The 15,436-nt window shown below is 41.3% G+C and overlaps 1 protein-coding gene across 5 annotated transcripts in view; it reads right to left on the bottom strand.

The window, feature by feature from the left end:
- DCDC2C (doublecortin domain containing 2C) overlaps positions 1 to 14,199 on the bottom strand; it is a 63,506-nt gene extending 49,307 nt beyond the window's left edge. For 2 of the 5 annotated variants that reach the window (XR_013234318.1, XM_077353550.1), the window contains exons 1-5: positions 13,492 to 14,002; positions 10,634 to 10,685; positions 7,026 to 7,102; positions 4,201 to 4,332; positions 1,252 to 1,389 (exon numbers count right to left, since the gene is read on the bottom strand). Coding sequence is in view for 4 of the 5 variants with exons in the window: in XM_077353550.1 (XP_077209665.1) it covers positions 1,252 to 1,389; positions 4,201 to 4,332; positions 7,026 to 7,102; positions 10,634 to 10,685; positions 13,492 to 13,790 (698 nt within the window). In the remaining variant the exon portion in view is untranslated. Of the gene's footprint in view, positions 1 to 1,251; positions 1,390 to 4,200; positions 4,333 to 7,025; positions 7,103 to 10,633; positions 10,686 to 13,491; positions 14,037 to 14,093 lie in introns of those variants that run through there. The other 3 variants (XM_077353337.1, XM_077353254.1, XM_077353458.1) reach the window with 3 other exon arrangements.
- Between the last annotated feature and the right edge of the window lie 1,237 nt (positions 14,200 to 15,436).

The following is a 15,436-nucleotide window of genomic DNA, read 5'->3' as shown; positions in this document are numbered from 1 at the left end:
ATACATGAGGAGTCCCAATTTTGATCACAACCACTCAACCTTTCCTCCAGGGCCCATTTTGAGAAATCATTATTCTTCCCATTTCAAGAAACTTCTGTGTGGCACAGTACTGAATCCTCATAGCACCTAGGTTTTTCATCAGTACACATAAGTTTCTCTTAGACCCATTATGCATGGGGGTGCTCCCAGGAGCACGCCAGATGCCCCGATGCAATGGACCCATGCACTCAACACAGGGCCGGAAGCGCTCTGAAGCGGCGGTGGCAGCAGAGAGTAGGGGCATGCGGCCGCCACTGCGTGATGGTGGGGAGCAGCATGCTGCTCTCCCACCATGGTGGGAGCGAGGGCCGTGGAGCCGGCAGGGGCGAGAGGCGTCCCTGCAGGGATGCTAATTATGCACAGGGCTAGCCCGACCTAGCCCTTGCCCGCGTCCTTGTTAGACCCAGGCCTCTGGAAGAATCCATGTTTCGTTTACACAGGTCTTCTGAGGGCCTGGGCTTGGCGGTGCCCGGGATGGCCGCTCCTTGAGTCTATTTCAAGTCAGGAAAAGAGTGGACAGAAGGCTTAAGCCCACTTTCCTCTATGTGTAGGGGTCCCAACTTGAATTGGACCCCTACACAAATTTTCAAACATGACCTGAGGTGAACCCATGAGTAGTATAATCTATACTTGGCCATTTAATCCCCCTCCTACATGGAAAGTTAGAAAGCTTCTATGCTGCTTGCTCATAGTGAGTCAAAAAGTCAAAATAATGTTTTTTCCACAGTACCGACTGAAGCCCCCATTATTCATCTCTAAATGCTTACAAGTTTTAGGAATTTCTCAACAACAGGGTTTGGCTAATTCTGATCACATATTTCTGTATTTCAATGATTTATCCATTCGTTACTAAAATACTATCTGCTGTTGTATCTTGACCTGTGGTCAAGAAACCATAATTGGTAAAATTTGTTTTAGAAATCATTTTGCCAAGCTCATACGTATGTTACATAATAAACAAAAAAGCAAAACCAATTAACAGAACTGAAACTAACTGAACATGTCTGTAAAATAAAGTTTAAGAAAAGTGACATAAACACCAGTGGTATGAGTCTTTATTAATTATTAATACATAAGCTAAAACACTGGTTTTGTTTATTGTATTTAATTAGCATTTTTTCTGAAACAAATGGCACAAAGTTTAAAAAATTAGATCTGTCTGAATACCTATGAGTTAACAAGGACTCATGAAGATCACAAGGCCAATCTTACCGCCGAACATTATCTGGAACTTTAGGATGTTGCTGGTAGGGCAAAGACTGAAATTTTTCATTACCACATGCAACATAAAACTGATTATCTTCTAACTCCTCTGGTCCATGTACAAGTTGTCCATGTAAAGTGTGCAGCCTGTAAACACAACAAAGTGAAAATCTAAATATATTAAATATATATTATTAAGAAATATATCTTATAAACATAATATAATCATTTCAACGTGCAAAATATAACTGTTTGAGTATTTTTTCAAAGCTTTTAAATATAACTCTAGGAACTCGAGAAGATGGATATTCACGTACAAGTAAATACAAATACAAGTATTAGACATAAAGAGCCAGTGTGGGGTAATGGTTAAGGAAGCCTTTTTCAACCTTTTGACCAAAGAGGAGCCCCTGAAAAAAATTTTCAGGTTTCGAGGAGCCACCAAAGTGATGTTGGCTGGCCATGCCTCCCTGCCACACCCCCTGAATGTGACATGACACAGTGACATCACCACTTGTGTTAACAGGTATGCTTGAGGAGAACTGAGGAAGGGGAGAAGCAGTTTACGGTGGGAGTAGGCGTGCAGGTTCCATCTCTTCCCATTCACTGCAATACATGCACAAATGAGACAACACACCACTGAAAATTTTGGGTAGCTTTTAGAAGACAGCTAATGACTGAAAATTAGACATCTTCTTTCATTAAGTGACTCTGATACTTTACAACTCTTACTTCGGAGCTTTTATTGGCTGCTGTACATATTTTATATGTGTTAAAAACTGCTGTGTGTTAAAACTAGACTTTTGAAGGCGGCCCTAAAAGGGCCAAAACATGTCAGTCTATTGGTTCACATAGTGCATAGGATACTGGTTTGCAATAGCCTATAGGCTGGATATATGTTTTTATAATTCCTATAGTTGTTTTTTAAAAAATGTGCACAATAAAATATAATTTTAACAACAATACAGACATTCAACCTTTGCAAGTCCTAACTGTTACCAGTTGGGTTTTTATGGTTCCAGCTCTAGTTCCCCTCCCTCTTTTGGTCATTATCTGAAAGACCCGGGTTTGCTGCATGACCATGGGCCAGTCATGTTCTTTCAGCTTAACCCCTTTCTCCCCCCCCCCCAGGAGATAAAGGTAGGGTACAGACGAATTAAATAAATAAATATTTCACCTAAGAGCTATTTTCTAAAGCAATATTCATTGGCCCAGTATAGGTATAGCAAGCACCTGTCTCAAATGCAGCTACTCCCCCCATTCTGTTTTCAGAGGAATTCTTTCCTTCCCTGTGCTGATGTGATTTATGCTGTCAGGTATTGGACAGAAGGAATGCTGAAGAAAAAAGATGAGAGCCAGTATTATGTAGTCGTTACAGTATCAGACTTGGAGCTGGAACACCCAAGTTTGAATCCCCTCACTGGAAGTTTGCTGAATGATCTTGGGCTAGTCACACACATTCAGACTGATCTATTTCACAGGGTTGTTATGGGGATAAAACAGAGGAGTGGATAACAATGTTAGCCACTTTGGGTTCCTACTGTGAAGAAATGAAGAGTATAAATGACGTAAGTAAGAAGTAACATATGGGACAGAGATTTAATAGAAAGCTTTAATAGTTGTTTGCCTTCATCCTTTCCTCCCTTTTTTTGCTTGTCTTCTCCCACCCCTCTTTATCATTCTCTCATTTTCTAATTTCCTGTTTCTTACCCTGTATTCTCTGTTTAATACAATATGTCCTCCATCCTCTCAAAAAACTGTAATAATAATTTCACTTTACATACACATCAATGCAAACCATGGTTTCACTGCAACCAGAGACAGCAATCATGATTGATTTAAACTAGGTTCCGCTATAAACCAGAAACTACAACATGTAAGTTCCCAAAGATAGTTCTCAACTCTAATATTAATGGCTAAACTGTCTGCCGAAAGACTGGCACTTTGTTAAAACTGAATACTTGAAATATGCTGGATGGTGTCCCTGCAAAAAAGGCAGGGTGTGACTATCTGTTTATTGGTAAGAAAAAAGATCTATCCCCAAGGAGTGTTAAGACCAGCATCCCCAGCCCAAAGGGGCCCAGGGTCTTTTTGGCCTTGGCCCCAGGCTGGTGACCAACAAAGTTTTATTCAAGGTATGAGCTTTGGTGTAGGACCTCATCAAGTTCTGGAGGACCTGCAAGAACAACAGCTGTTCCACCAGGCCTATGGTCAGGGCGCAGAGAAACCATCAAGAAGTGCTGGCCTCACTGCTGGGAACTGAGAGAAAACCTGCTCCACAAACTCTCTCTAAATTCGTTGGGGAAGCTGTACTGATAACTGTTAGTATGATTTCATTGACTGCTGAATAGCCATGTTGTTACCTGCCCTGAACTACACAGAAATGGAGGGTTAGAAAAATAAAGCTTATTCATTTATTTATTTGTTTGTTTGTTTGTTTGTTTATTTAAGTCATTTTATAAGTTTTCTCTCTGTTGTGATCCTTCCTGAATCCATGGAGAAAGGGAGGAATATAATTTAAATAGATAATTGTATGAAAGGGTATTTTTTCCAGTTGCCCTGAAATTTCTTTATAATTAAAATATTAGGATATTTTAGAAGAAGAGTTGGTTATATGCTGCATTTCTCTCCCCGAAGGAGGCTCAAAGTGGCCTACAGTCGCCTTCCCTTTCCTCTCCCCACAACAGACACCCTGTGAGGTAGGTGAGGCTGATTGAGCCCTGATATTACTGCTCGGTCAGAACAGCTTTCTCAGTGCTCTGGCAAGCCCAAGGTCACCCACCTGGTTGCATGTATAGGAGCGCAGAATCAAACCCGGCTCGCCAGATTAGAAGTCCACACTCTTAACCACTACACCAAGCTGGCTCTTAGTTACCATGATCCCAATCCTTACACAAAAAGTGAATTTAATCTATACTTTATTGCTACCTGTATAATGTTTGAGGCTGAATTGCTTACCTGTGAATACCACCAGAGCGAAGCAGTACTTTTTCATTTATCAGTGTAAGGACACGATCCCACTTTGTCAGGGTAAACCTGGGTACAAGAATTTTTACAGGTGCTATCAAGGTATCTCCATTTGTGAAAACACTGCCAAAGAAACATCATAAACATACATTTTTTTTCCACAGGGAAGGTGTATAAAATAGAAACTGTACCTTAGAAAATCATGTTAACAAGATGAGGTAATCTGCAACATTAAGGATCTAGTGAGTCAAATTTCACCAATACATTTTAAATCTTAAAACATTTAAACTCATCCAGCAGTATTATACCTTTTTAAACACTTTTGCTTGACATGACTGGGGAACCAAAAGTGAAATATGTCCAGTTGGAGAACCTAAGATACAGCCCTTGAAAATTCAATTACTTTTCCTTCTATACTGACCAAATATGTCCTCGCAATTCCCAGAGGAAATAAAGTACAATCCTTTTAAAGAGATAATAGAATCAATTGATTTCTTCACTGAAGCCCATATTAGAAAATGGTTCTTACTCAACCTGCAAGGACATATGGAAGCACTCTGGGACTAAAGCCGCAATCCTAAGCATACTGACCTGGACATTAAGTCCCAAGAAATCAATGGGACTTACTTCTAAGTAAACATGATTATGCCTGGGCTGCAAAAAACTACTCTCTCCGGAAAAAATGGAAGTTCAGGTAAATCACAAACCAACATAACCCTGTTAAAATATTTTGCAATAAGGATATTCTAGGAACCCACTTTTCCTCTGAGTGTGTGCTCAGGGCACCTATCATTCTTCCAACTGTTATAACACAACCAGGAACAGAACACATACAAGACAATCACCTTAAACGTTTTGAAGCCAAATAAGGAATTCAATAAATAAATAAATAAGGGGTAGAGAGCTTTTATTCGCCCTCATTCTTTCTACAGGTTAAATATATGATCCAGTGGGCAGAATACTATTGTAGTAGTAGAGTTAACAATGGACGTCTGGTTCTGGGTAGTTTATATAGACATGCTTTCTGCTTTTATTTCCTATTCTGCACAGCTGCAGACATCAATGCAACTACTGAAGGATATCAGAACATAATAGACAATCTTCCATATTGAGATTATCATCTCCAACAAGCTGGTGAGGGGGGAAAGTGAACATCTGTAGCTTGCTGGGAACATCTGTCCCTTGGTGGGCCAGCCACACACTCAGCCAAATGTACCTCAGAGGGTTGTCGTGAGGGTGAAATGGAGGACACGCAAACTATATAAGCCACTTTGGGACACCGTGGGGGAGAAAGGCAGGATATAAATTAAGGTAAAAAATAAATTAAAACATTCAAATGTGACGGGACATCCTTTGGGTGAGGCAACTATGCTTTTTAAAAAATATATTAAATTCCCATTGTATTTGACTTGACTTTAAGAAGGGTTCTGAGCCCTTTTAATACTAGACTTTGGTAGCTGGAAAAGAGTGTTTGGATTCAGTTATGTATAGCCAATTTACTCCCATTCCAAAAGCATGTTTTATATTTTTGTCTTATTAATATCTGCTCCCCTAGTCACAGAAAGGTAAGCAGAACCTGACAAAAGCTTTATTTGTAGATAGCCAGATGCACAATCTGGTTAGTTTACAGTGCATTTGACTATATGGATCAGTGACCGAGCATCTGTTTTGCATGCAGAAGTTCTCAGGTCCAACCCCAAGCAACTCCACTTAAAAGGATCCTGTGGCCAGTGATCTGGAAGCCTTCAACCTGAGATCCTGGAAAGCCACTGGCAGTCAGAGTAGACTTACTGACCTTGATTAGCCAATGGTATAATGGATAAATGCAACTCTGAGGATGTTCATTTTAGCATATAAAACAAAACATAATGAGTTCGCAGGCATTTCAAAGCAAGAAAATTCTTACACTTATTTTCTGTTGCATATTTGGAAAGTTCATGACTTGTAAGTATTTTTAGTTCTAATTCTTTCTGTAATCTAAGTTTAAATGTCACAGGTGATGGGATTTCATCTGATTTCTAATTTACACTACAATATATTATTCTAAGTATATACACAAATTTTTAGGTGATAATAACATTTATGTAAAATTCATCCTTAGCACAGAAATGTGCCACAAATATGTACAACCTACACATAAATTACTAAATGCATGCTACTAGAAATCAGATTTAAGACCAAATATTATGTCTTGCAGCTTCTTTGAACACAATTTTAAGGTATGTAGTCTGTTTTCAGAGGATATTTGGAGCCATCTAGTGGAATTCTTAGTACATGGATTAAAAACATGGATTCTGCACTTAAATAAATTTCATAATAAAGCTTTGATTCAGGTGAGTAACTGTGTTGGTCTAAAATAGCAGAATAACATTTAAGGCTAACAAAGTTTTATTCTGGGTTTGCACACTTGTTCAGATACAAAGCTTTATAAGACAAATGTCAAACAAGAGAAGTTATCTCCTAAGGGATTGTTTCAAAGTCCCAGAAATACTTGAGTAGCATTTGAAAGTTTAAAAACTTGCTTAAATTACTTTAGAACTATAATGAAATAAAGGACAGAAAATGCCCTTATTGGGGGAATAATGTATTCTTGTTACCTGCCATGAGCTTCTCGCAGGAGTGGCGAGCTAGAAATCCAAAACATTTAATAAAAATAATGTACATTTTGCTCTGGTGAACTCCTCAGTTGTAAGTGAAACTGACACGTAAATTAGATCATCTTTATAAATGATTTTTTTTTAAATTTCAAAAGGGTAAGCATTATATTTATGTCTCAGTGCTAACAATTTAAAAAGTCCTAATCACCATATACTTACTTAAGAATAAGTGGCTTGTTATAGAATGATTGCCATTTGGAAGGTACCTGTATATTACTGTGGACTACGGGTCGGATCTGCAAAAAACAACATAGCAAATCGGATGCAAGGAATGTTTAAAATTTTATCCTTAATGCTGAAGGTATATGATTACATCATTTTAAGGCCATAGTACTTGTTCAGCTATCAGCGAACATGACACAATCTACCACCAGCTTAGACTCCAAATTCCACAGTGTTTTATACTTTTTATCCCCAACAGAATAGCCAAGCAGGGATTCCCAGCCTTGCTGAGCCTGCAGGCACCTTGGGAATTCTGGCACAGTGTGGTGGGCACAATCGAAAAATGGCTGCCACAGGAGGCAGAGACAAGCACAGAATGTCAAGAAGTGAGGTCACCTTTAAGAAGAACACGTCAACATTTCAGGCAGAAGCTCAGGTTAGATGGTATCTTTTTAAATGAACATATTGTGTAAAAATATTTTCTTGCACAAACACCTTTAGTCATGCAGTAAAGGTCTTCCTTGTGCTATGGCAGCTGCTTCTGAAAGCAATATGTTTTTCCAGTCTGCTCAGCCAAAGACCTCCACTGGCCAAGCAGAATTCCTGCTGGGCAAAACCTCCACTAACTTCTGCCCGTTTTCTAAAAACGCTTGGCGGGCACCATGACACCCCGAGGTACCCTGTTGACGACCCCTGCAATAGTGATACAACTAAGTTCTTTTCAGCTTCCTTCTGAGCTGCTGATACAGTTCCATCAGCTAATTAGACGTATATGCCAGTGAGGTCCGTTTACGTGTGTTTATGCATGAACTACCACTACCTTGACAGAAAACCCCATCTGGAGTACCAAATAAGACAACGTATTTTATATCTGTAATAAAAAGACGTCTACAAACATTTTGTCTGCTAATTATACAAACATTTGAAAAAGATAGAGGACAGCCACTAAGCATTTATTGACAACAACAGAACTTTAAGAACCAAATCAATAACATGCATGGCTAAAATTAGATGTGGAAACAGGTAATTGCTGACTTGACATGTGAATCTTCAGAATCAATGAAACGTTCATTCAATGCTAAATATAGCATCATGAGAAAGAATGTTAAGCATTTCTGGAATTTTAGGTTGACACTCCAGAAGGTAAGTATTATTCCTAGTAAAATCATACATATAATCAGCTAATGTGAAAATGCAATATCTGAAGGAGGTACATAAAGAGGTAAGATTTTTTGACTTGGGGAACAATGATTTCAACAACCACTAACTGGCTGGGTGAAACAGTAACTTCCAAAAAATACAGGAATCAGAACCATCAATTTTTTTTTTGAGAACCATGAATTTATAAGGCAGACCTGGATACTGTCTGCATTCACAGCTTAATTGAAATTCTTACTGAAGTGAAGCCAGTATACCTTTAATTTATATCCTGTTCGCATCTGTTCCTGCACTCTTCACCTACTTTCTTGGATTTTCTCCTCCAAATCACAGAGTTTAAATCTGCACCCTAATATAAGGTGACCAGATTGTCCCACTTTTGGAGGGACATCTGGGGGCACTTAGCAAATTGTACTTATGTTGAAAGTAAAATATATATATTACAACACTATTTTTGCATTCTATGCGTTCTATGAAACATATAGACCAAATTTGTAATCAAGACCCCCCCCCCCCCCCCGGTCAATGGTGTCCCGCTTTACCAATGTTAAAATCTGGTCACCTTACTCTAATAAGAAAACCTGATTGCTGAGATTTTTTCTTCCTTTTTTTCTGCATTGTAGATTGCTTGGTTCTGGCAGGAACAGCCCATTTCACTTCTGGCTATTGCATTTTAATCCTGCCTTCATTTTGTCTCAGGTTTTGAGCCATGACAGCATTTTCCCTGCTTACAAGCCTCTTTAAGGAATGCAATAAGCACTCATTTCAGAAGGAGTTAAAGACCAGCCCATCTTTGCCTTCATCTGTCTTGTCAACCTTCCTTCTCCCTCTCTGCAGGTGCTTCACACAGCAGGGGGGGGATATTTTTGAAAAGTACATGTTTTAAAAATGGACCATTTACTTTTCAAAAGTTAAAAAAACTTTTGAGTTTTTTTTGCTTTTGAAAAGATCATGTTTTTAAAATGGTCCGTTTACTTTTCGAAAGTTAAAAAACTCCTATGTGAGGAAGGAAATTAAGACGATCCCTAGCAAGATTTGTATCTACTAAGCTGTGATCTCCTCTCTCTCCCTCTCCCTCTCCCTCCCTCCCTCCCCTCTCTCTTTCTCTCTCTCTTTCCAAAGAAAGAAAAGCAATAGTTCCTGAGATGGGTTTTTTTTAAGGAATCCAGATCCCATTCACATTAAGAAAAGAAATTGCCAAGCTGAGAGAAGAAAGAGCAGAGAGAAAGGAGAAAAAGCAGAGAGCAGGCAGCCCTGGCTGCATGTTCCCTCACACACACTGTGTCAGGCTGGAGAAATGCCTTCACAGCTCAAAACTAGAGACAAAATGATGGAAGGATTAAATGGTACCACTGGTAGTGAAAGAGGCTGCTCCAGAGTTGATCCTGAGCAGTGCAGATTTGGGGGGGGGGGGAGCAATTAGCATCAAAGTGGAAATTGAGGTCAGGGGTCGATATTTTTCTTTTAACCAAAAATCTTCTGTCAGTGGGATCTGGCAGAGACCAAGACAGTTGATTCTCTTGCCTTGGCATCTCTATTTCAAGTCTCAGAAGGAAATGCTGGGGAAAAGGTCAGAAAAAATCTACTCCCACCAAGTTCTTATACTAGGTGAGCACAGATTTCAAACCAGTGGTTGGCTCCAAAAGTGCCCTTTGAGTTACATAAGATGAATCTCCTTTTGATGGAAAGAGTCTTCCATTACAGACTCCATCTGTAAATAGAAGATTCAGAAACAGAAGGGCACCTGGTCTGGCCTCACTTGGAGTACTGTGTTCAGCTTTGGGCACCCCAGCTGAAGAGATATAGACAAACTGGAACGTGTCCAGAGGAGGGCAACAAAGATGGTGAGGGGTTTGGATGAAGACAGATTTAGAACGGTTAGGGGAGCTTGGTCTGTTTAGCCTGGATAGGAGACAACTGAGAGGAGATCTGATAACCGTCTTCAAGTATTTAAAAGGGTGCCATATAGAGGAAGGAGCAGAGTTGTTCTCTCTTGCCCCGGAGGGATGGACAAGAACCAATGGGATGAAATTATTTCAAAAGGAATTCCGTCTCAACATCCAGAAGAAGTTCCTGACTGTTAGAGCGGTTTCTCAGCGGAACAGGCTTCCTCGGAAGGTGGTGGGTTCTCCATCTTTGGAAATTTTTAAACAGAGGCTAGATAGCCATCTGACAGAGAGGCTGATTCTTTGAAGGCAAAGGGGTGGCAGGTTACAGTAGATGAGCGACTGGGATGTGAGTGTCCTGCATAGTGCAGGGGGTTGGACTAGATGACCCATGAGGTCCCTTCCAACTCTATGTTTCTATGATTCTATGTCTAGACTAAGCTAATAGTTAAAATAATTATCCTTGCCTTTTTAAGTATATAGATAAGTGACATACTGATAAAACTGAGTAATTGCTTCCTCCTGTCAATAACTGAAAAAGACACTAATAAAGACACTCACCACCTCCTCCTTCTTCCTTCTTTGAGGTTTTTTTGCCCCTATACGAAAGTAACTGACAAAAGAAATATAAGACTTGATTACATTTTTAATTGAACTCTAAATTCAGCTCAATAAAATCAGAGTCTAGTAGCACCTTTAAGACCAACAAAGATTTATTCAAGCACTTTTCATCAGACTCATTTGAATCTAAATTCAGCTATATGTTTTAAAACCAGCAGCCCCCTCTATAGTAGAGCTGGATGTACACTGGTTTTCTTGGGTATTTCATTAAATATCTCAGAAACTGCCACCCTGAGCTGCCACAGTCTTAAGTTCCTGTTTCTTCCTGTGGAGGGTCCTGTTCTTCATGTGTTTGGATCCCCCTAGTGGCCCATTTTATATTGCAATGGTCTGTTTCCAGCATGTCTCTCTGCAGGTTTTATGCTAGAAAAAAATTGATATAAAATTCAAAGACTATAGCGACACGTGGAACAGAACCCCTCCCTGGAAGAAACAGGAACTTAAAAGTAAGGAAAATGAGAAGGACAAACAAAACTGAAGCAACAACAGAGAACCTGCTCTTAGTCAAATTCTAGCCACTGGTGCAGATGGGAACCTTATTTTTTAGAGTGGTGTTTAGTGATTAATTTTTTAATGTTTAATGATTAATTTTTTGGGCAGATGCCTTCTCCATGCTGATGTTTAATTAGAAGTGTTTACAGTTAACTAGATTTTCATGAAGTATTTTCTTGTATGTCACTTCTAAGGTTACATTTGAACATAACTAATTAACACTGACCACATAAGATGACAAGGGCACTACAATTTCCTAACATTTTTATGCTTCAGGAGTATAACAGTTTAAAATAAATAAACTGACAATTAGCAAAACATAATCCTGCAATATTTAAAGCAGAGAGACAATTTACTTTTGCAAACAGAGACCTGACCTGGATTTAAATCTTTACGTAAGGCCAAATCCTACAGTTATTAAACACAAATATAATCAATAACCAAGTTTAAGAGGCAAAATACACAATGGGCGTACCAGTTATGACTGTCCCTTGTATGTTGAAACAGCTGAGCTCCCTAGCAATCTAGACAAGTAATCTCAACGTTCATGTTTATTGCAATTAAATTAAGCCATTTAAACACACATGTTATTCATAATCATCAGAGCTGGATGTAGGCAGACTTTTCATTCAATTTTGGACAGTTCCTCTCCTTATTACAGCCCCTATTCCATATGGCTTTTATTCATATAGGTCCTGTGAACCACAAAGACAATAATGACCCCTTCTGCGCCAGTGGGAAAACTGTTTGCACCCACTCCATGGAGTCAGGCGCATATCTCAACACTTTTGTAATCCAAGTTTAACATGTCAAGTGTGAATTGTCTCTTCGTTGCGACACTGCTGGGCAATCATCTTGCAACTTCACTTCCCCTTTTGTAAAAAGCAATAATGCACATAGTTGAGAAAAAAATGACAACATCTGAAAAGCTAAAGTAGTGCTAAAGTGTTACATAAGCAATCAATAATAAAAATGGGAAGAATTAAAATATTCACATAAGATGGGCATAATGATTATGCCATTGTTGTTTCATGGCCAGAATCCAACCCAGTGCATGTACATTGACAGTATTGTTTAGTTATTTGTATAAAATGGCTAGAAAGTAGTTGGATTAACATAGCCCCACCTTGCAAACGCCACAGAGAAATTACTACAACTATTAAAAGAATGAAATCCTCTATTTCCTGGATTATGTTGACAGTGCCTAGAAAACCACCTAAGTGAGCAGATCTCTGCTCAATACCTAATTTTAACAGTGAGCTACACTGAAAAGAGTTGCACACCAAGCATCACTTGTGTAGCTATCTGGAAAATCCAAGGCTTCCACATCTGCTCCACCCCTCAGGGATCAGGAGGAAAAAGAGTGAATGAGAGACCTTTCCATGCACTCCTGTAGATACAGAGCTGGCTATTCTTTACTCTTGGATAATTCCCCACATGGAATGAGGACAGACCATGACCATTTATGTACTGGGAACTTCACTGCCCCAGTTCCCATGCAGGAGCACAAATTGGGGGTGGATGAGGTGCACCAGGCCAAATGTTCCCGTGTGTGGGTGCAGGAAGAGGTGGGCCAATCTGCCACAACTAAAACTCCAGCCTGCAGTCTGGCATGAAACCTCCAGTGCATAAACGGTCCATGAGGCACAAAAGGAAAGTTATTTCTACTTCATACACCCCTTTATTTTCTCTCATTCATCTTATCTGGCCAAGGCAGAAAGGGACAGAACAAAGGCTTCCTATATCCTCCTACCATCTCAGGAATTATAAAGAATCCATAGCAGAAGAAGGCTGGCAAAAGGGCAAAGAAAACATCCCAGAGTATTGGTCTGAACCCTGATTCTCCCCCCACAAAAAAACCTCCACAGAAAACAACAGCTTTTATATTTGATGACCTTACCTGCTGAGCGTGTTTCTACCCAGTTTTGGGATGACAGGTGGCTACACTGATCCTACAGAACTAATCCCTACTAGCTTCATAGCAGCCACGCTTTCCCCCTGCAAAGTAGACCAGTGGCACTGCAGTGGCAAAGGTGGCAGAATCCACAAAACAGAAGAACACACAAAACCACTTGCAACAGGGACCTGTGCAATTTGTTCTTCGAGATCACAGCAGCAATTCTTGGCTTAGACCTAACATTTTTATAAAATATCTCAGGAATTCCTTGGAATCGGATACTAACAAAAAAAAATCATACATCCAAAATATTTTAAAGAGCAAAGTGTTTTGTTGATTTTGGAATAGAGGGTTAGATAGCTTTGTCACCCAAAAATTCATAGCGTTTGTTCAGTGCTTTCATACTTACTTCAGTTTCTTAAATTTTTCCCTTCCTGCAGCCACATATTTGCCACCTGAGTACAAGTCCGTCAAGTCGTTAACGGAGTGCCCTTCGCGGGGTGTGTACACACTCCTCACCCCAAAAGGTGTCGGCAATCCTTCGTTCAGCTGTATCATAAAGGCTTCAAAGGTGGGCATATATCGATGGTTGACCACAAACCTCCTCCCAGGGAAGTAGGGATCACCATTACGGTAAACCCAAATCGTCCGGGCTGGAGTCACATCTGTCAGGCTGTATGCAGCCCGAGACCGTGAGGCTGCCACCATGTTGAACACCCCCGTTCAGAAGGAGGGGTTGAGGTAAAAAGCACCCCAGTGCCTGCAAAAAAACAAGTTAAATTAAAAGTCATACTCTCCCTTCCAACCCCAACACTGGAAAGCAGGGGCAGAGGAGGCTTCAGAGGCCACCTGTGCTCCTGCTTGGATGGGGTTGTTCCCCCTCCCCCCTCCTTCAAAGTGCCGCCAAAGGTGTCCCACCCTTGAGGCCCTCCAGGGGACAGCGCTGTGTACCTGCCTTGGCCTCTCTTCCCAGGGCGTGACGTCACGTGAAGGGGAAGGATTGTGACTCACCTGGCAAGCAAAATAGCGGGCGGGGAAAGGATGGGGGCCGTTGCCCTGGAAACGCGCTGACCAAGGGGGGCGGTCAGGCAGGGCGAGCAACAGGTTGCAAAAGTTCCTTGAGGGCTGGGAGAGATTCCGAACCTTCGGGAGAAAAGGCGGGAAACAAAACGCGCAACGTCCAGAATGGGCATGTTCTTCGCATCCGCCCCCTTTAAACGCCCTTTATTCCCAATTGTTCTCTTCCTCCCCCAAAGTCGGCGCATGCCTTGGTCGGGGTCTTCCGGACGTAGAGTCTCTTAGCCTCCCCCTGGGACTTAAGAGTCCCCCCCAAAGTTTCTCCGTTCGAAACCACGCTTCCTCCTTTTCCCGAAATTGCTCCTCCTGACATTTCCTTCATGTAAAAGCCAACCGCCTCGGCAGATGCTATTGTTTCACTTTAACACGCACCCCTCTCGCCGCCTCCCCATTTTCCCGCCTTTTTCTGTCGCCTTTCAATTAAGCAGACCTTCCCCGTCTTCGTCTCCCCTCCTTGGCTGGACTCTCCCCACCGCAGCGCGTAATGGCGCCGCCTGCGCCCTTCGTGAGGGGGCTCCCGGTACGCCTCCTGTGCAGCCCGAGCAGACATGTGTCCGTGTTTCAAAGAAAAATGCACCAGTATGGGACTGGGAAGTAGCCGCTACATTGGTCTGGGGTCCCCGAGAAGCCAAGAGAACGAAAGGCGCGCGTGGCCAGGAAGCGATGCTGGGGGTGCATTTTGGGAGCATCGCCTCGTGGTTTGGAAACCAGAGAGTTGAGAAATGCTGTCGAAGAACAGAAAGGTAAAAGGTGCCGTCGGGAGAATAGTTTGCATTAAAAGTGCTCCGGGATTAGTGCAGGGAAGTTTTATTCTTGCTCCAATTCGATTCGTGCAACGCACATGACTCGGGAGATTCGTGCTGGGATCGCTGGAGGTGCCAATAAGCTGCAAAACCCAACGGGAATGTGTTTGGGGCGACGGAGCTGGAGACGGGTGTCGTCCTTTGCGGGCCTTTCCAAAATGGACTTCCTGTGGCTTAAGGCTGGGCAGAACAGGCACGAAAAAAAAACCCTTTGCTCTTCAAGCAAAGGTTGGATACACACTTTTCTTAGATGCTTTAGGATGCTTCGGGCTGATCCTGCGTTGAGCAGGGGGTTGGACTAGATGGCCTGTATGGCCCCTTCCAACTCTATGATTCTATGATTCTATGATATTTTATCAACCATCGGAATGGTTAAGAGTTATTTTGTTGGAAAAAGGGGTAGGAGGGGATTCTGCAATCCACTTATCCCACAACAAATTTAACAGTATAACAAAGGGAAGGAAATGCAGCCGC

The sequence above is a fragment of the Paroedura picta genome, chromosome 1 (assembly GCF_049243985.1).
Source record: "Paroedura picta isolate Pp20150507F chromosome 1, Ppicta_v3.0, whole genome shotgun sequence".
NCBI lineage: Eukaryota > Metazoa > Chordata > Lepidosauria > Squamata > Gekkonidae > Paroedura > Paroedura picta.
The sequence above is the reverse complement of the archived record's forward strand: the minus strand, read 5'-3'. Positions and strand labels throughout refer to the sequence as shown.